The sequence below is a fragment of the Sycon ciliatum genome, chromosome 8, assembly GCF_964019385.1.
Source record: "Sycon ciliatum chromosome 8, ocSycCili1.1, whole genome shotgun sequence".
In the NCBI taxonomy this organism is placed as follows: domain Eukaryota; kingdom Metazoa; phylum Porifera; class Calcarea; order Leucosolenida; family Sycettidae; genus Sycon; species Sycon ciliatum.
Genome location: NC_088650.1, coordinates 19276109 through 19297545, shown reverse-complemented (window position 1 = coordinate 19297545; position 21437 = coordinate 19276109). Strand labels below are relative to the sequence as shown.

The following is a 21437-nucleotide window of genomic DNA, read 5'->3' as shown; positions in this document are numbered from 1 at the left end:
CACAAACTCACAAAGATCGTCTTTGCATTTGGAGAAAATATCTTCGACTCTCTTTGGAGGTTGGCGAGGTTTGCCTAATCTTTACTTGATTGCGATGCCGGTATGTCCAGACAGGAGGAAGAAGAACACCGTGAAAAATAACGGCAACGATGCCCAAACTCTCGGGAAACGGCTGAAGTCTTCCTGAAGATGTTAACATTGAATAGCCATCGATTACCAGCGTGGTTTGGTGACTTTAGAACTGTTTTGAGACTTAGAACGAAGCGATATCTCAAATTTGATGGAATTGTTACCTGTCAAATGCGTGGGCGAGCAGGCCAGCTGACGGGTACATGGTGGGCATGGTTATGCATGAGCATGCATTGATTTTTCGTGGTTCACGTGCAGAAAACTAAGTAAGTAACTAATTACTTTAGTTGCCGCGATCCAAGTGCAGCTAACAGCCGTGACCTACCCAGCATTTCACGATTTAAAATTTGATGTGCAGCTTCTACTCCGGAAAATACAGTACGTACTCAAGATGATGAGACCTGAGTCTGTGAGGGCACCAGCAAGTACTAGTAGACCTTCTCTAGCCCCCCCCCCCCCCCCCCCCCACACACACACAAACATGCACGTCACCCCCCCCCCCCCCCCCCCCCCCCACCACCACCACACACACATACATGTACATGCTCGACCCCGCGTACACACAGACAAATAGCCTGGACGTCAAGTACAGGTTGACGCCTTTACTTACAACAGCGCGGAGTACGCATCTTCCACAAGCAAACTATGGTCGATGTACATTGAGTCTGTGATAGTTGGGAGAGCTCAGGTTCGGTTCACTTCAGAATTGGCCAAGAAAAGCATAAAAAAAGTCATAGACACTATAATATTATACTAAGATAATCAAGAGTAAACCGTCAAGTACATAGACCATTCTTGATCACAAAATAATTAATGTCAACATTCAGCCGCACAATCGCCAGTTAGTTGAAATGGGCAGTAGAATACAAGGGTCGGTACAAAGACCACTGGCGTACACACTGAACTAGCCCAGGTCAAGCATGCGGCTTGATTCCGGCCAACCACGCTGACCATGGTCAGCGCGAGGTCGCAAGACAACCAGTCCACTAACCGACTCAGGTCACGATGTGCACGCCGCCGCTTTCTGCAGAGACACAACACACTGACTCACAGTGCCGGGGGGGGGGGGGGGGGGGGTACTTCAGCAATGTGTGAAATACAATACGACACAGCAATGACTATGTACATGTACTACACCCTGTGCTGTACTACGGAGGGAACAAAAAAATAGTTTAAAATACTAGGAAAATTGTTAACTTGTCAGCAATCATCTGAGGCACACAGGACGAGAAGTCCAAGTGTATTGAACTCACTCAAAAAGAAAAGAAGAAAAAAGACATGCCACTTCAGCAAAATACGTTTCTAGTGCAGAGAGTGACGGTACTACTTCAAATATACTCTGGCTCTGGTGGTACGTTAATTAAAAAAAAGCCAGGAAAATTTGTAGAATTTCTAGAACTAGAGAATAGAAATAGAGGAGTCGTTAATAAATCTAAGCAGGCACCGCTGCTGGGTTGTCCGGGCCTGGCAATGCCATAGACATAGTTCATAGCGCTGCTGAAGCGCAGCATGCCTTCTCTGGGCTGAAACGTATGGTGAGACAGTCACTCGTCTTTCTTGCCCGTCGGCAAACGCGGATATACCAGGAGCAGCCCACATTGTATGCTGCACAGCACTAGGCCCAAAGAGTTGGGGACCTGCAGGTAAAGAAGACATGGAAGAAAATATAGCAGGAAGAGAGATTGAAAGAGAGATTGAGATTCAGAACTGTTGTCTGATAACTGGTTGGCAAACCATGGAGCTCCGACTTACAACAGACTAAAAGTGTTTTTAAACTTTCCTTCGTGTACATCTTGTGTACTGTGCTCTACCAACCACAGGCATTGGGGACTCTAGCAGGTACAAGGTGTAGTGCCACTGGGAGATCGAGATAGAGATTGACAGTTAGATATATAGATAGATAGAGAGAGAGAGAGAGAGAGAGAGAGAGAGAGAGAGAGAGAGAGAGAGAGAGAGAGAGAGAGAGAGAGAGAGAGAGAGAGAGAGAGAGAGAGAGAGAGAGAGAGAGAGAGAGAGAGAGAGAGAGAGAGAGAGAGAGAGAGAGAGAGAGAGAGAGAGAGAGAGAGAGAGAGAGAGACTGTAAGTCTACAAATGTTCAGCAGATTTAAATTTCAGCCTCCGAGGCTAAACGCTTTTTAGCCGCATCAGAGTAAAGATGGACAGGACAGGACAGCACTTACAATGATGAAAATGTCGTTGATGACAATGCCATATGCACTCCAGACAGCTGCACTGAGCCAGTTAGCCAGGATGAGTGGCGGTGACATTGATGATGTGTTACGCTGCTTGATTACCTCTTGCTGTGGACAACAAACAACACACAGGATGTGAATGAAAAAGACAATGATAAACAGCAAACAACAACATAGAAACGCAGCTGCAGCAATACACCATACTGACACGGGTGTGGGGGTGGAATGCGTTTTGGTCAACCTGGCAAATATGAAACACTATTGACTTTCATGCTCCCTCCCCTCTCTCTCTCTCTCTCTTTTCCGGAACTTTCCACACCGGAATAAGTCCAGAGTGCAAATCCACAAGCGAGACAGCTGGGAAGTACAAAGTCATGGCAGCAGTGCGTCTACTTTCTACATGTGCTAGCATATGTGCTTAGACAGTAGTTGTGATGTTTTCCGGGTTTGGAGTTTAATTCACATCAATGAAATAAGAAACAAGTAATAATAATTAGTTGATGTCTGCCTTTACTACAAGTAATGTTAGCCCTACATACCAACGTGCCCAGCGGAGCTGCATACACGGATATCGTCAGCGAGTTGCACACCAGACCCATTGCTAGCATTGCCTTGTGCGCATCAACAAACCGGTGGACGAGTGCCACGGACGGAAATACAAACAGTGCTAGGTAGAAGACGAAGCGAAGTTCGGAGAAGAGTTGCACCTAGAACAGAAACAGGCAATCACACCAAACCAAATTGGCCAACAATATGATCATACCGGGAAAACAAAGAGCTGCTATGAAGACAAAGTCCAAGGAACCAGTGCCGTGGTCGAATGTGACACTGCAGGGGAGCATTCCCAACAAGAGATGGGGAGAGCAGATGCTGTTAACAACGCAAAGTCAACATAACGCAGCAGACGCCTGAAGAGAGGACATTACCGATAAACTCAATCCCCTGCATGTTTACTCCCGTCCACACCCATAACAATGTACTCATTTCTGCTGACCAGCAGCAACAGTTGGAACAGGAAGGGCAGCGAAAAGAACACAGCAGCTGCACCAGCAGCAGTGGTAGCAGCAAAAACAAGACAACAGCAGTGGTAGCAGCAAAAACAAGACAACTGCAGTCACAGCAGCAGCGACAGATGTACAAGCCAGCAGAGAAACTAGAAAGATTCTAGCAAGTCTGGCGCGTGACAACACACCATACCGCAGTAGGACAACACATCTTACCGCAGTATGACAGTAGGCATAGTAGATAGCAATGTAGATGGTGAACAAGAACAGCGAAAAGCTATTGATGCGTATCAGCATGGAGTTGACTGACAGTAAACCATACACTAACCAGAAGATGGAGCTGCAGCAAGACAACGCATTGACAATCGTAGTTACAATACACATACATAGGAAACAAGGCGTCAAGCATAACTGTGAGACAAAGATCATGCTGATAATACATATGCACTTTCCACAATGCACACACGCCACACAGCACATTTTTACAGCGCTCACAATGCACACACGCCACACAGCACATTTTGCACAGCGCTCACAACGCACACATGCCACACAGCACATTCTTACAGTGCTCCTGAATGAAATCCGATCGCGTTCGTCAAGCTTGCACCCTGAGCCAGTTCACATCCAAGCGTTTAGAGGTCTAGGGCTGCATAGTGCCATGGTGTGGCCTAAACTCGCTTGATCGGATTTCATTGAGCAGTACTTTTAGATACGATGCCGAAGCACAATCCTAGTACAGTAATAATTATAACATGTGATTTTAGGTGTATTGAAATTTCGATGTCAGGGACCTGCCAGGTTTCAGGTATAATGTAGAATTAGGTGACCAGCCTACCCCTCACATACAGTGTGTACTCTTGCGCCTTTTAGGTATAATCTAAATTTAGGTGCCTGGTTTCTCTACCGAAATACCGAAAAGTTAAAATTACACCGAAAATAACGTGCTACCGTATTATCTCTAATATAAGCACAGTCTGCAATAATAGCACGTCTCCAATAATAGAACACCTTGGGGCGGCATTCAAAAAATAAAGTGCTCAGTCTCCATTATAAGCACACTGTGTAAATTCATTATCTGTACCGGCGAAAAAAACCCTGAAATGTGTGTGTCTGACATGAATTTGGCATGGCAACATGCCTCTGAAATGAGGTTGAAATAATAATGGAACAGTCTCCAATAAAGGAACGTCTCCATTAATAGCACGGAGCGGAGGTACATTGAAAAAATAAAGGACCGTGCTTATATTAGAGGTAATACGGTATACTGTGCAGTAGTGTACGCACTGCTGCTACATTGTACATGCTACTCACCTGGAGAAAGTAGAAACTAGGGGTAGTGACGCCGTGTTGCCGGTGGTCTTCTGTTTGTAAAACTCTATACTTGCAAACCTGCCAGCAAGTACAAAGGTGCAGAACACAAACATGCACATCGCACACGATGCATCAACGCTACATACATGTAGACATAACGCAGCAAGCAGTTCGGACGGGATTCGTAGTATCCTCACGTAAAGCATGTGTGAGTCAGTTATCGATCATGCAGGTCACACCTTTGACCTTTGGTGCCCATCGCCGGAGGCGATGATAGCAATGCTACGGCAGAAGCCATAGCAACTTGTGCTGGGATTGCACCATTCAACAGCTTGCAAGGCTGAAGAATTGACCGTCACTATTCAGCCTGGTCTACACCATACAGCTATTTTGAAGTGACTTTCTCTGGCCAGTGAATCCCTATTTTTGGTCTTTTCAATTTTCAGCAGGTCACACACACACACACACACACACACACACACACACACACACACACACACACACACACACACACACACACACACACACACACACACATATTCTTCACCATATTGTAGGAGCCAGACCATTGGTCTGGTGAGAAGGCATCCGTGCCTGTTCATTTGATGAAGTAAACTAAATACTTCTTCTACTACTAGTACATAGTACTCAACGAAGGAAAGGTGACAAGCCAGTCAGAGGACGAGAAGAGGAGTTCGAAAAAGGCTGGGCCGAAAGATCACACCTCCAACACTGATGGATGACTGATCTGGTCTTCTTCACAAGGGCTAGTTTTTCCCTGCCAATGGTCACGCACCTTGAATTCAGGCCCTCATTGCGTTTCACATCCCTGCGACTCTACGTCCATAGCCACGACAGCCCATAGTCGCGGCCAGAGCTTGAAAAGCAACTGCAACATTTATTTAGGTCACGTGCATGCCATTGCCATCCAAACTTGGCCGCTTGATCGCATGGATGCGTGCTTTGGTGCAGAGTGAGTTTTACAAATGTGGGCAAGAATAAGAATTACTGACGTAGTCATGGGAGAAGTCTATGCCAGCATGTGTTGTCCGCTTGCGGGATAAAGTCAAACGGTGTGGCTTGGCCTCCACGACAGTCGATTCTGCAGTGAACAGTTACACCCTGGTCTGGGACTAGCTCAGCGGCGATTCGAAATTGCCTGGAACGCGTTGCAGATGCCGCTGCATATGCTGCGGCGTTGGGCACGCCATTCCATGGCTGCAACCTGCATGACTGTGCCACTGTACCAGCTGTCATCTCTATTGTAGGTGTTTATACGTTACAGGCTGTGTGCTAATCTAGCAATGCAAGGGCCAGCTTGAGTGGAGGTAGGTAGTATGAAGGAGAAACTGACCGGATGAACCTCGTGTCTTTTCATCCTTTCTTGGCAGTGCTTCTTTTCTCTTGTATCATAATGTCTCTATAACCGAATCAGTAATCCAGTATTCGGCAGTGTTCTAGTGTGTCGACACGTGGGGGAACCTGGGCCAGTAGAGATTCGCCACCAAGTAGCACTTTATCTCCATGCGCAGTTGATAATATGATACCCCCGCTGCATTCTGATCATGATCCCGGGCTGAAAATAAAATCGATAAAACAACTCTCTGTTGCAGCGGAAGAGACAAGGAAGGAAGCAGTTCTACAAGTTCTGGCTCATGAATCGTTTTCGAACGTCACTTCAGAAGTACATCATGAATCTACTCTAGATCCAATACGGTTAGACCTATGGTTCACTTACAATGGTGAGGCATAGCAGATGAGATTGGAGGTGGACGCCGCCAGGGCAAAGATTTCCTCAAGCTCCATCACTGATGGTTATTCGACTTTCAGCTTTTGTAACAATCACACCACCACAGTGTATTACATGTATTCTACAAGGAAACCACACTGGCCAGCGTTCGGTACAAACCAATGACTACACAGGAAATGACGAGCAAGAAGGATTTTGTCTTGGCCTATGGCTTGGGTCGAGAAGACTATTGCATGAAAGGGCATAACCGTTTATCGACTTTATCCTTTGTACTGACTACTGAGCCAATTTGTAGTGTTTGGCCATTAACCCTTTATGGGTCTCACATAAGCGTAAGGGTCGTATGTGACCCTTACAGTAAAATCGCATTTTCTGTGAGTTTTGTTGCTAGGAGACAACTAAAATGGTGCTCCACTCGTAGCTGAGGTCCCAGGCTTTCCAACGGTGTAAAAAACAACCATACTTACCATACAAATTTTTGCAGTATCGATCGACTGAAGTCTGGCGAAATTGGAAAAGACGACCATCCGCCATGCGCGCATTTCGAGAATGGGAGTGCATCTCTTGAAGCCGTGTCAGAAAAGCTTTCTGAGGACACTGACGGCGCCAGTCTAGGCTGGATGTCCCTGGAGGATTTCCAGTGTAATGTCGTGAGAAAGAGAGCTCCGTTGAGTCCTCCTAGCTCAAATAAATCGTCCCCGAATGAAGAAATCAAATTTACCAACCAGCGAGGAAGCACAGCAACAGCAACTCTTACAAGGACTTGTCAGGTGCGATCAGCTGATTCGCCTGGCCGTGAGAATCACGGCACGCGTGACATCGCGCCTGAGTACGAGGTGATTTGTAAAAATTTTACATGGCATATTATTTTACAAATCGAGTAAAATATCACTGTTGAGGACGATTGCATTCTTCCCATGAAGTGTTTTTGTTAGTTCGACAGACAAGTGAGTTGCCATTGTAATGTAGTTTGTAAGCATCAGCAGCGTTTAGCGGAATTGTTTTCTTCCACGGCCTTGTGAGATGTCAATCATGGATCGAAATTCGTGAATTTGTGGTCAATGAGGTAAAATATCCCTCAATGGATGCTTGAAGGACGTCCAAGAGCCAGCGAGCATATTCTACGGCAGGTGGAAACCCTAGGCTGGTCACCGATGCCAGCATTGAGTCTGTCACACCGTCAAAGTAGCAGGGCTGAAGAAGAGATTAGCCAAAAAGGTGAAGGTCAGAAACTGCAATTTTGACAAAAGGTGTCTTTCACTCACCTTTCATGAAAGGTGATTCAAATCCAAGTCCGAAGCTGCTGATGCTTATGGCATACAGGTTAATAATTAGCTGTTCAGTAGAGCTGCGTATGAAACTCAGCTTGCTACCTCAGAAGTGCTGGTAGAGATTCACGATGGCAAAGTGCAAATTCAGGAAATGCGGCATTGATGTATGTTGGGGGTTGACGGCGGAGCACCCATTGAGGGTGGTCTGCAGTCTTCTTCCAACACAGAGGTATTATGAATCAGGTGAAGGAGTCACTGCACTTGTCTTGGAGAGTATGGAAGCCCCAACATTGTCAGTATGTGCCGGTTAAATGCACTGTGGCCCAGATGCACGAAGGCACCCTGTCGTGGGACGGCCGGCGCGCATCATGGATGGTATTTTGCTTAGTGTGGTTATTTCACGTAAGAGGATGCACTGCAAGTTGAAAGAAATGGAGCAGCAAGATAAGGTCTGCGTTCTCATGCTCTACAATGCCGGCAGGCAGTCAAAGATACCCTACCGTTTGGAACCGCAGTTGACGACGTACAGAAACCAATACGTAGGGCAACCTGCAAAAGCAGTCTGCTTTCTCTGCATGTGACTTGCTTCAGATGTATCTTGATTTCCCATTGCAAGCTTATTGACACATTCAGGTCATATTTGTTGATGTTATACCCTATTTTACTGACTTGTAAAATTTTGTACACACTTTTTCTGGGTGAAAAAATGCATGCAAAGCAACCCCACACTGTGTCTCTCATGTTTGTGGTGTTCGATCAAGAAGTCCACAGGTGGATAGAGGACATGCATAGTGACAGAATGAGACCATGCACACTTCAAAACTCGCCAGGGCAACGGAATGATAGCCTTTTTTACTTTCATGTAAAATTATTACAAATCACCTCGTACTCATCTGAGCGAGAGTGAATCTGACGCGAGCGGCGCTGAGGTGAACGAACCAAAATTGTGATATTGTGGAACTGTTGCTGCTGGTGCATCGCCGACGGCGAGGTATTGGAGTTCAAGGACGGAATTAGGAGCATATATTCTTCACCAAGACGTAGCGCTTACCTGATTGTTTATCATAGGACTTCAGCTCCATCACGAACTTGGGATGCACTTCGTGCTGTGATTTTTGTGCTTTTTTGTTCGCAATTGTATTTTCTCTCAACTTGAAGGGCTACCACGGGTCATATCCTTGCCTGGACATAGTCATATTTGTGTTTTCTGGACGCGTCCAGGCATACAGATTTTGAAAATATATAGTTTACCCATACCTACAACTCACGGAACTTGAGTTATGGCTCGTTGTTTGTACGCGTGTTTGCGTGACCACCCCTCACATACATTGAGTAAGACCCACAAAGGGTTAAAATTTCATTTTCAGGTCTTCGCATCGTGTTCGGTTCCCGATACAGTAGATTTGAGAGGAGGTGTGAACGTCCCATGACAAGTGGCACGTGCGTCACCATGGTCACGCACGTCACTCGATCAGCACATGTGCACAGTAGCAGTACAGTACGTAGACCTACGTGCAGCGTGCATGAGAACGAGATAGATAGTCATGATCAATCCTTCTTTTCTGCTGTCTTGCACGAAAACACTCGATTTTCGTCCTTGTTTGATTTAGTTCGTCGGATGAACGCTGCTTCTTGGGAATAGCACTAAGCTTTCAAGGACACTGGAAATAAACTACAGTGGGGAAGACCATGGCTTCCCGTAAGCGCTTTGCTCCGAGTTTGGCTGCAAGAAAGCCTCCCACACCTGCCATTTCCACTTCAGCAGAATCAACAGCAGCCAGCACGACTTCAGTCACAGCACCCACCGTTACTGCTCGGCCGACGTCAACGGCTGGAGAAGCCTCTGGTGCAGCCAAAAAGGTCTCGTCCAGTGAAGCACAGCCCGTGGTAGGTTATGAATAGCTCTGCATGTCATGTCAGGTCAGGTGTATTTCAGTTCATCTAGAGCACGTGTTCATGGGAGAAGATAAACATTTTAAACTATAATCTCATTCATACTTCAGGAAAGGATAATATCACACTTTACATGAGGAATGTGTTTGGGCTCAACTTTGTCGTACAAACTAATATGGGAAGGGACTTTGGAGTACATTCACCACCATGTTCTATTTTCCAGACCTCGGGAACCGGATAATCGAACACACATACTGCATGTATGAATGACATATGCTGTAAATCGGTAACCAATGATTTTCTTCCGGATGGCGAGGGATCAGGATAAAAGAGGACCGGATAAGCGAGGTCTGCCTGTACATTCCTGTGGACTATGCCGGCTTTATGCAGAATGTCTCGAAAACGCCTATAGTGCGGAAAAGTGCGCGTTCACGGAATCCCATTATCCTGTGGGGACAGGCTGGAGCGTTCTATATTGCAAAGTGTGGTGCTCCTTATGGCTCAACTGACGTATATGCTCTGTGTGGCAGTGGTGGGTCAGTTAGGTGTTACAGCACTGTCAGGCGCCGAAGAACGGCCAGGCTAGAATTTCACCATTTTTTAAGAACGTCTAGGCTGGATTTTTTGCAGATAAGAACGGAAACCGTGATGTGCACTATAATGTACACTCAGACGTATAGCTCTGCATACATGTACAGGTAAGACTGTACCATCGAATAAGAACGAAACTGATATGTTCTAGGGCTGCAACGGGTAAGAGTTTGGTCGGTAATGGGTTCGGGTATTTTTATCCGGGTAGCATTGGTACCCCATCGGGTATTTTTGACACAGTTTGTACTGTGAGTGTGCACTTGTGCTACATACTAGTAGAAAGTGTACAGTAAGCACGTAGCTGTGCTGTTTACATGCATCGTTGCAAAAACACCGTACTCTCAACTACCCGCTCGGATTCTCGGGAGCAATTAATTGCTACCCTACTACCAGATCAAATTACGGGTAGCACGGGTACCCTACTACTCGCTGACTTCCCTACTATGTTCGCTAAAAATAAAAACAGGCTAGGCTGGAACCCTGACCCACTGTTCTTTGGCGCCCGACAGTGCTGTAGTCATGCTGGCAAGGAGCGCGAGCTTCACACTAGGAGCCGTAGACTTCGTCAAATGTAGAGGAAAAAAACTCTTGTGGTCTATACTTTACAAAGGCATTGTAGCATATTTATATTGGGCGCTGCGTAAATCCCACTTTCTTGCGTGCAATGTTGAGCTGGAGATCCTGGAAGACTATGGGATGTCTGGCCAGGCTTGTTTTCTTTACCACTTGCATTGTTCGTTCTAACCCAGAGTACAGGTGCCTGGAGCATTAATTGAGTTTGTGTTACCTTGCTGATTGTCCCAAGGCAGTGAAAATGAGAACCCCGCCACCTGAGCAAGCCGGGCGCACCGTTGAACGAAGACGGCTCAAAATTGTCCGGAAGAACTGCTCACGCAGCATACAGGAGTGAGGAGCTAATTCTCCCATCTCCCCTTAGTTGTATATCCAGAAATACATTCTACAGTACAGTCTTCCCATACTATAATAGTTTTCGATGATATCATGCAGCGCCAAAGTAGCCGCAGAACCCATGGCTCAGAGTAAAGTGCTTGCCTTGGTCCCCGGTTATCTTGATACGGATAGTGAGTGACACGTCCTGGCTGCGGAATGCCTGGATGGTATCCAGACTGTGTGATCAGTGCATAGATTGAGTCTGCAGTAAACCCTGCTGTGGGTATTTACTATTTGGGGTTTTCTTTTTCTTTTCAGGAGAACGTAACAACAACAGCAGCAGCAGCAGCGGAAGCCACAACCACAACGGGTGTGTCCGCGGCACCTCCCAGGCCGAAACCAGTCGCCACACAGGCCCTTCCGTCGTCCTCGTCTGAGTCAGGCAGTAGTGTCAGCAGCACTGCTAGCAGTAGGCCTGAACCGGCGGCCGTCACACAAGGTCAGTCGTTCATTGCAGCCGCTAGCGCCAGCACTACCAGCTTCTCTGCAGCAGCTCCTTCCCAGCCGAGTGTGACGTCGGTGAGAAGCTCTGTGGCAAGTGTCTCTGCGTCAGCTGTCAGCAGCACAAGGTATGGCTTCAAGGTCTCTAGTCTTAGAATATTTGGTTGTTAGTTTTGTGTAGTGGCACACAGCGCCAGACTTAATCTTTAATACTGTAAGTCAACGAATATTCAACGCATATTTATTTTCAGCTATATTCGGCCTGGTGATGTTTGGGCGAAAATTTGTAGCGGCCGAAATTTTTGTTTTGCAAGGTTCAATCATTGTGACAGTGTATACAGGCGGCAGCAGTACGTGCCGAAAATTTGATGCAGCCGAAATGGGTTTTAGCCCTGGGAGGCTGAAAATTTGTAGACTTACAGTATGTGATAGATAATTTCTTTCAGGCTGTCCCGAGTAGCTGTCCTTGTTCTGCATGATTTCTGCTTGGTTTTTGCAAGTTTTGGTTACATATGCGTTGTCCTTTCTCCATGTTCTATGTGTGTGCGTGTCTGTTTGTATGCAGTTCCGTAGCTAGTTCAACCACTTCTGGAGATCCTCCGGCATCGTCGCCACCTGCAACAGCATCAACAACAACAGCTGCAGCGGGCAATGGTAAAACGTGCTTTGTTAAATGAATGCAGTACCTGTAGCTTCGTGGGTGCATTGGTAATGCATTGCGTAATCTATTTCCCCTCAAAGTGGAGGTATCCACGTCGGCGATATTTGAGGAATTGTGTGTTGCTCCCTACTTGGGAGCTCGCACTTTCCCTGCCAACTTGACTTGACACTTGACTGCCAGCCAGACTGTTCCCGTAGTCTCTTCAATGGCAAATCATTTCGGTGTTATTGGCTTGTAGTGTTGTTGTTTTTTATTATATATTTTTTTCTCTTCTTTTGCCTCAGGTGTTGTGAGTACGTCAACTGAAGATGATTCAGTGTTTGTCGCGGCCAATGTCAGCGTGAGCACTAAGCAGACGCGCACGCGCAAGCGTGCTGCTCCGTCGCAGTCCACTTCACCGTCGTCGTCGTCTTCAGCAGCAATACGTAAACCAGCGGCGAAGACGCCGGCTAAGCCACGGCGAACCCGAGCTAAGAAAGGAGCTGCTTCAACGTCTGCCTCTACCTCGACAGAGCCGACGGAGGAGAGCAGTGACATGGCGACCAGCACCAGCACCTCGGCTAAGCCAGGTGCTAAGAAGAAAACCAGGGTAAGCGTGTGGATATGACCTGTAATAAATGGGTGTGTGTGGGCGTGTGGGTGTGTGTCTGCATGTTTTACATCAATTAAAGACTCGAGTACAGCTTTATTAGCATTCATGTTTTTGCTTTTGTTCTTTGATTTCCTTAGTAACGTTATCCCATGCTGTCAATGTAGTGAAATATCTCTATGATACAGCTCCCATTGGGAACATGCAGACTGTGCATATACACATTGATCATACTGTACTAGAATTCCATTGTGTTCTGGATAGATCTGTACTTGCTATTTCACGGAGGAGTTCTGTGTTTCTGGCTTTGCTGCAAATTGCAGGAATCTCGCGGTACGTTGTCGGAAGCACCAGAACCAACCAAGATCAGAATGAGAGACCTGGTGCGACTCAACCCGTCGGCAAACCCCATGTCGGGTAGTTCCGACAAAGATAAATCACAGGGGCAAGGCAGTACACCTAGCGTGTCCGAGGTGGTCACCACTGTATCCAACGTGCCACCGGCAGAGTCGGTCTCGTCTCCGTCCACCGCTGATGCTGCAAATGCGGACAGTGAAGCTGGCTCTGTGACTATGGCACCACAGGTGCGAGTGGCAGAGGATGGCTCCATCGTTATTGACGAATCTAGGTAAATAATTGCTGACATTGTTCGTTGCTTTACAGTGCATGGCTGGACTGGTGTTGGTCAACACATGTTCTCAGTCCATTGTATCACTAGTGTTTCTGTAGGTGTGTGTGTGTGCGCGCGCCCGAGTGGGGGTGTTTTTGTGTGTGGGTGTGTACATGTATGTGTGTGTGTGTGCGTGTAAAGTCGTTCTGCTTACAAAGCCAAAGTCAGCCAGAAAGTTTGGAATATCTCAGAGTGTAGTGACTCTCAACGGTAGACATAATCGTCTCAAGGAAATTTGGTTACATACACCACTGCTTGGCACCGGAGGGTAGCACGGATTCCACGAGTGGGATGTTCAGTCGCTGACCACTTTGTTGTGGGTCTCATCTACTCACCTCCCACCATGCTTTAGGAGCTGCATATGTGTCTTGATTCTTTGAGGGTGATGGCTTTCCTACGGATGCAGAAAATTCAGTCCGACCGCGTTCACTCGAACGTTTTTTTCTCTCTCGTTTTCTTCTTCTTTAAATATGACTGCTTGCCCGGTTTGTGGTCAGACCAGCTTGTATCATGCTTTGCTTGAATCTGTGTTCTCTTGCCTGTGTAGCTTGATCTTGCAGACGACGGCATCTGAGCGAGCTGTGGGTGATGATCGAGCCGTGCTCGTGGACCCCGACATGCCGGCCACCTACACGTCGTTCAGGAAGCGTGACAAGATGGACCGCTGGACAAAGAAAGGTTTGTGTGTGTGTGTGTGTGTGTGTGTGTGTGTGTGTGTGTGTGTGTGTGTGTGTGTGTGTGTGTGTGTGTGTGTGTGTGTGTGTGATTGTCACCTAAACAGGGCTGTCTCTTTACTGGGTGCACCCTGACATGGCATGTGTATGTGTCCTGCATTGGCTGGTGTTCTGAGAGCAGACTGCGTAGTGATCTACGTACAATCTTGCTTGGGAACTGTTTGCACTGCTTGTGATTGAGGTGCTAAACCGTAATTGCAGGCTTTTGAGGGCAAACCGCCCACACTGTAAGACCACGTTTGTCCATGAATAATTATTTTGTTGTCCGCAAAAGGATGTGCACTACTGCTTTCTGATCCACTTCGTCCTTGCATTGCTGTCAACACTTGCAGAAACGGAGAGGTTCTTTGATGTCCTGCAGCAAGTCGGAACAGACTTCTCTCTCATGTCGCCTGCATTTCCCAACAAGACACGGCGCCAGCTCAAGGTATCTATCCTTCTCTCAATGCTCTCTGGTGGCATTTTAGCAATTCTTATTATCGCTTTCTTTGTTCTGGTTTTGACCAAGTTCTCCCGTGCCCAGGTACTTTTAATGTACAGTTTTGGCAAGTGAAATCCGACACTTGCCATAAGGGACTGCACCGTGCATCCTGCAGCCTCTGCAGCCCTGCATACATACTGTACATGTGTTGCATACAACTTTATCTGTCTGATGACAGAATTTGTACTCATCACAGTCAAGGTTCAAAAGGTGCTGGGCCTGCTCACGGCTGTTCAGATTCCGAAAAAGCGGCACCTACGTCATCCGCGCCTTTGCGGCTGGCGCAGCTAGGTTGCTCAAGAAAATTCAAAAATTCGAAATTGAATCGCATCGAAATTACCTTGAATACATGGCTTCTTCGATGGATATAGGACAAACCAAGCCTGCCTTCCAGGTGAATTCAGGTTTATAAAACTCCTTGAATGCAGTCGTCTTCATGTCCAAAATTTCGAAGCTTCACTCCTGATGAAAGTGCTCTTTTCCTCGACGAACGTTTCCTTCGTATTCTTCCTTTTCATAGTATCGTGCCTATTCCTGGGGATACTTTCAGCTAGCTTCTTGCCCAAGGTAAGGTTTTCTAGCGTCTTTTCCAAGTTTTTCCTGGTGCACGATCATATTACCTCTGCAACCCAATTGAGTTTTTTTTGTCGAGGGCCACTCATTCTCGTCGAGGGTCCCTCGTTGTCAGCCCCCATGGCAACCCACAATTCAGTGCTAGAGTCTCTGTGCAGGGTGTGTGGGTTCTTTATACCACCCTTTCGGAAAGACAAGAAGACAAGGACGACTACACATGCAGTGGCTGATCACGCAGATGAGCTCCTGCATTATTTCAACATCAACACAACAACAGACACGCCAGACGTACATCCTGCAACATTTTGTGATTCATGCAGATCGTACTTGAGAAGGGCATCCTCCTCTTCTTCTAGTGACTTTAGAACACCAACTCTCTATCTGTGGCAGCCACATGGCAGTACCACTCCTGGCCCTTGTAAAGTGTGCTCAGGTGCTGAGGATAGGAGAAAAAGTGGTAGGCCCAAGAAACCGTCGACGTCATGCTCAACGGCGTCTAGGGCTAATCCCACCCACTGCAGTCGAGACGCACTTCTGGAGCTTGCTTCCCCGGCCTTCTTTGCAGGGAATGAGGCACCTGCCTTTTTATCACCCTCCCCTCTCTTTCCTGCTGTGTCTATTCGCGGCAAGTGAATGCAGCCGTGCAGCACCCATGTTGCGAGCGTCTGTCGTGTGTGTCGTGTATGCATGAACTATTCCAAGATGCATTTGAGGTAGAATGCATGTCATATGATTGCAAAGCCAAGCTGTGGGCAGCTCAGCTAAAATCTCCTTCCTTTATCTCGTCTATTCTTGCTGAGCGCAGAATTCAATGCAGCCATGCCACGAATATTTCGAGCCTGTGCTTAAAAAACACAGAATAGACAGACAGGCATATCACTCCGGGGCTTTCATGGGAAACCACATTCATAAAGCACTGCAGCCAGCCACATGCAAGGAAATAACCAGTGCTCCTCTACAGACAATGACAAACATCTTCAACACTGACAACTCACCTGACATCCAGTACACACCACAACAACAAGACCTGCCGGATAGAGCATCAGCACTCCGAGACAAGTACGGCAGACTCTTCACGCAATACAAAGATTGTAGGGCAATCTTCGCAGTGTGCAACAAGATCACTCCTGAGAAGCTGCATCAACTCTCTACCAACATTAAACTCTTCATGGCAACACTAAGGAAGACAGTCTACGACCAGAACAAGACTATAACGCCTAAAATGCACATGCTGGAGGCGCATACTGTGGACTGCATCAGTCAGTTCGGTGTATCCCTTGGACTGATGGGCGAACAAGGTGGTGAGTCCATCCACAAGTGCTTCAAGCACCTGAGAACATCCATCAGCAATGTGAACAGGGACGTGGACTGGCTCCAGGTACTAGTACACTTCTGGCAATATTTGAACAGCACGCTGCCAAGATACAACGCCATGAGGCTCCAGCCTGCAAAGCGGAAGCACTCCGACAAGTCAGCTAGTTGAGCACTGACAGTTGCTGTAAATGAGTATGCCGTTTGCATGTCAGAATCCAAAAAAGCTGATGACAATAACTATCATAGTAGTAAGGATGAAGGAAACTTTGAAAGGACATTGAAACGCGTCGCCAAAGGATGGCGGGTGGTGGTGGTGGGGAAAGGTAAGTCAGCGTAGGTACATTTACTAGTACTGGACTCTTCCACGCTCCGAACTTCCCAAGTCAACAATCAATATACCGAGTTTCGAGCAGGACATAGTATGCAAAGTAATAATAATTTGTTGTAAAAACAAGCTGATCCCGCACAAGATCAGCATAATTTTATGAAATGCATCCAAAGCATTTTTGTTCTTACAAAAAAATCACCAAGTGCACCCACTCGCCATTTTGGTTACCGTAGATACAGTGGTCACGTGTACAGTGACACTTTTCGGCAAAAAGATCGGCCATGTTCAATACTTTCCAGCATGGAACAGCCGTGTGCTGGCAAAATATGAATGGGAATTGGATACCAATACTCCTTATGTGTACCATGTTTGTGAACTGTGTGTACCTAAGCTGTGACCTTTCGACCTGTTTGGGATGCATACGGCTCTATAGTACAAATTAGGTGCAGTGCATTACATCATTGATGTCCATTTGAGGCGCTGTCCCCTATGGCAAGTGTCGGATTTCACTTGCCACAACTGTATATTGTATTTTAGTTGCCAGAATTGAATTTTGCCTAATGTTGTTGATTTGCAATGCTGTTTTTGAACTATTCGTATTTGCCAGACTGGTAATCCACTTGTTGTTTCTTTCTCCTGCTGCTGGTGCTGCTATTCCTGCTGCCTTTCTAGAACAAGTTCAAGAAAGAAGAAAAGGGAAACCCTGGCAAGGTTGCTGTCTGTCTCCGGCAGCGCAAACCAATCGATCCGGAGATGTTCAAGCGACCAGCGCCGCCTGAAGAAGAAGTAGTAGTGCACGCCGCCGTGGAGGAGGCAGTTACAGAAGGAGCGGGCGCTAAAGAGGCAACGCCCGAAGAGACAGTCCCAACAACCACTGAGAGAACAGCAGTGGAGGCGACGGCCCTTGGTGGCGGGGCGGTGCCCATGGAAGGCGTAGCCTTTGGAGGGGCACCCATGGAAGAGACAATCCTTGGTGCAGCCCCCATGGCAGAGGCAATGGTGCAGCTGCACTGAGGTTTTTTGGGTGCTTCTCCAAGCTCCTGTCATTATTTTAGCAGACTTGGGTCATTTTTTTATATGAATTAGGTTCTCATTGATGATTATGTTGAGAAATATATTTGCGTAGTGTACACGTGTTGTTGAGGAAGTGTTGATGATACAGGAGCATCTACTTGTTACCATGGCTACAGTGTGGTCTGGCCTTTCTGTTTTTAACCCTTCATCCGTTTTTATGATTTTGTGCCATTTTTTAACCTCACGATAGACATAGTTCATTTGGTAGAACCAAATGAAAAACTGTATCCAGTATGCAAATTTATAACATTCTCAAACTTCTGAAATATCTATTTAAAAGACTGTTTTGCCATGCGTGAGAAGCCGTGTGCGTTGCTATCACTTCCTACAACAGTCCATAAGTTAACCTGGGTTTTGGACTCTTGCTTCCGATAATCAAGCACACGGTAGCAGTGCTGGGCAATTCCCTCAGCGCTTGCCAACATGTTTTAGGTTTCACGATCTTGTGATGTGATTTCTAAAGGCACACGCACAGATGCGACGGTGTAACAATGGTCCTTTTGGCAGTGAAATTCGGCCCTGGCCTACAATTCCCTCATCACTCAGAGAAGTCGTCAGTGAGCCCTACAGCCTACAGGCCTGCACACACCAACAAGAGTAAGTAAATGAGCTCCTCCAAATATACAATCATGTAGCTCTTCATCTTGACACCATTTTGTTGGGCTCCCTGGTCATCAGGGAGTCGTACTCAAACAGTTAGAGTACGACTCCCTGCTGGTCATACTTTATGCATTTTTGCCTTGGTTGCCATGATCACATGGAGGCCTCGAGCCGGCCAGGTCGAGGTCTACCAGTACCATGGTCTACACGCCGTATTACCTGATTACACCGGGTAGACCTACATGGTGTCGGTGGAAGCATGATCACACGCGCGACAACAGCGCTAGCGACTAACGATCACGCGATCCCGATCGCGCTGCTCACGAGTGCTTTGCGGCTGTCGACATAGACAGTCTGCTACTACTGACGGACCAGCGCAGGAATCCCATTGCTTATCGGCCGTCCACGAAATAAAAGCTGCAAGGCAGGCAGTCGAAGGTGACTTGTTGTTCAAGCACTTTCTAGTGCTGGTAATCCAACTCCGGAGCTCCAGGACACGCCGTCGGTCAAGCCTCCGGTTGGCATCACCAACCCGCCACCATGGAGCTAGTCAAGTTAAATTCTAGCCTCATCTCCGCTCTTACGATCGTGCTGTTACTGCAGCCAGGGTGGTTCTGTTCGTGCCAAAGCCAGAAACCAAACTTGGTCTTCGTCTACGTGGATGATTGGGGGTTTGCTGACGTTGGCTTCAGGAATCCAGCGATCAAGTCGCCGAACTTCGACGCGCTAGCGAGTACCGGGAGTGTGCTGCAGCGGCACTACGTGTTCAAATACTGCAGTCCGTCCAGAGCGTCGTTCCTGACCGGTCGCTGGCCGCACCATGCACATCAATGGAACATGCCGCCCGGCACAATGGCGGGAACTAACCTGAACATGACCATGCTGCCGGCTAAGCTGAAACAGGCTGGATACAGCACGCACATGGTAGGAAAGTGGCACCAGGGCTTCTTCAAGTCCCACTACCTGCCCACGTCACGTGGCTTCGACACCATGAGCGGATTCCTGAACGGCGGCGAGACCCACATGACGGAAGTCAACAGTGGCCTGACGGACTTCTGGAAGAACCGGGCGCCGGACCCGCGAAACGGCACGTACGACGCGTACCACTACCGCAGTGATCTGGTGGATATGATAGCGAATCACGAAAGCAACACACCGCTCTTCCTGTACCTGCCGTTGCACAACGTGCACGGCCCGTTCCAGGCACCGCAGGAATGGCTGGACATCTACCCGAACAACACCTGCTCCAAGCGCCACACCTACCAGGCTATGGTCAGCGTTGCGGACAACGTGACGGGAACGGTCGTCGAGCTACTGAAAGCCAAGGACATGTGGAAGAACACACTGATGGTGGTGAGCGCTGACAATGGTGGAGCTCCGTGTGGCGGCAGTAACTACCCTCTCAAGGGCTCCAAGGGCACCTTCTTTGAGGGCGGAGTCAGGTCTCTGGCATTCGTCAACGGTGGTCTTCTTCCGGACGCCATGCGTGGCAAGGACATCGATGGATTCATTCACACTGCCGACTGGTACCCCACCTTCTGCAAGCTGGCAGGAGTGGAGGCGGATGATAGCGGTCCAGGACGGTATCCAGTGGATGGACTGGACGTGTGGCCAATACTGTCGGGACAGACGAACGCCACTGCGCACCAGAGCATCATACTCGGCTTCAACTTCAGCGAGGCCAACTCCGGCGCCGTGATCATGGGCGACTACAAGCTAGTGGTGGGTGTACAGGGTACGGACTGTGACAATCTCATGTACTCGCCGCTAGACTATCCCTGCACACAGGGCCCGAAAGCAGCTAACTGCGATCCCTACTGCCTCTACGACATTGTCAGTGATCCGCACGAGAAGACCGACCTGTCCAAGAGCCAGCCAGACACTCTGAAGAAGCTGTTGGATGAGTACAACAAATTCTCATCCGAGCCGCAGTCCACACGAGATCAGGGCTACCATAGTCAAGGTGACCTGCCCAATGACTTGAAGAATGCCAAAAAAGTGCTCGATGCCAAGGGTGGTTACTGGATGCCCTGGCGTGACGAGCAGTAGGGTGAGAGTGATTACACGGTCGTGTACATAAGCTGTTACAAAAGCCCAGCTCCTCTTTACAGGGTTAGGGTATCTGATGAGAATTGTCAACACTCGTGTACGGCAACTTCAAAATGTGGGCTGATGCAAACGGGTTGGGCATGGCATGTTCTACGGAGATTAAAAAACTCCCTGCAGCTATAGCAATGTTCCCTGTACACGATGTACACGTGGAAGATGGCAACAAAGAATTAGTACACGTGTTTGTTTGCTTACACATTTTCTGTTTCAGTCCTCATGTTTTCTGGCAGAGTTCGATGAAACATTCTTTATTTCTGGCAGCTCTGGCCTTGCACGGCAGGAGCAATGCTACCTGGAACTTCTTACACTTACAGCATCAGTCTGTTCTTTAACCCTTTGTGGACGGACTGTACGAGTTTCGATCTAATAAGATCGAAAGTCTGCAGGCGGTAAAATCTTCGTAACTCCATCGTTTCTTGAGCAAAATCCACAATCGAAGGGTCTACGTGGTAGCGGAAACTTCAAGCTGTCCAATGCAACAATCCCCGAAGAGTTGCGATGTCGGACGCCAGAGATATCGCACGCCGTATTCTTACCTCGGCAAATTCAAATTTTTTTGATCGATCATTTCGCCATTTTGGGGGAAAATCCCTTTTCGTGTGCTCTTTGAGCGACTGAGCACATGATAATGACGTAGCCGGCTGAAGTTTGAATCGTCTCAAACAGATTTGAGCGTTCTGCGATGAAGGAGAGTGGAATGGCGTTGATGGGACGAATTTGCTTGCATATCAGGCTTGGAGACGACTTTGCTGTGTTACTGCGCCTGAT

The 21437-nt window shown here is 47.6% G+C and overlaps 3 protein-coding genes across 3 annotated transcripts; 2 read left to right on the top strand and 1 right to left on the bottom strand.

Annotated features, from left to right (window-relative positions):
* Positions 1–716: 716 nt before the first annotated feature.
* On the bottom strand, positions 717–6714 carry LOC135822228 (sugar transporter SWEET1-like). Its single transcript, XM_065334950.1, has 6 exons — positions 6378–6714; positions 4640–4717; positions 3542–3665; positions 2861–3028; positions 2310–2429; positions 717–1766 (listed from the first exon to the last, which is right to left on the bottom strand). Exons 1-6 carry the CDS (start codon positions 6443–6445, stop codon positions 1674–1676), a joined length of 651 nt encoding a protein of 216 aa, XP_065191022.1. The 5' UTR covers positions 6446–6714; the 3' UTR covers positions 717–1673.
* Positions 6715–9198: 2484 nt separating this feature from the next.
* Positions 9199–18245, top strand: LOC135822227 (mucin-5AC-like). The gene is made up of 8 exons (XM_065334949.1): positions 9199–9547; positions 11354–11664; positions 12102–12190; positions 12482–12786; positions 13110–13414; positions 14004–14134; positions 14523–14617; positions 17559–18245. Exons 1-8 carry the CDS (start codon positions 9350–9352, stop codon positions 17898–17900), a joined length of 1776 nt encoding a protein of 591 aa, XP_065191021.1. The 5' UTR covers positions 9199–9349; the 3' UTR covers positions 17901–18245.
* A 718-nt stretch (positions 18246–18963) lies between these two features.
* LOC135822226 (arylsulfatase B-like) lies at positions 18964–20980 on the top strand. The gene has a single exon (XM_065334948.1). The coding sequence runs from the start codon at positions 19101–19103 to the stop codon at positions 20607–20609; it is 1509 nt and encodes a 502-aa protein (XP_065191020.1). The 5' UTR covers positions 18964–19100; the 3' UTR covers positions 20610–20980.
* Positions 20981–21437: the final 457 nt, after the last annotated feature.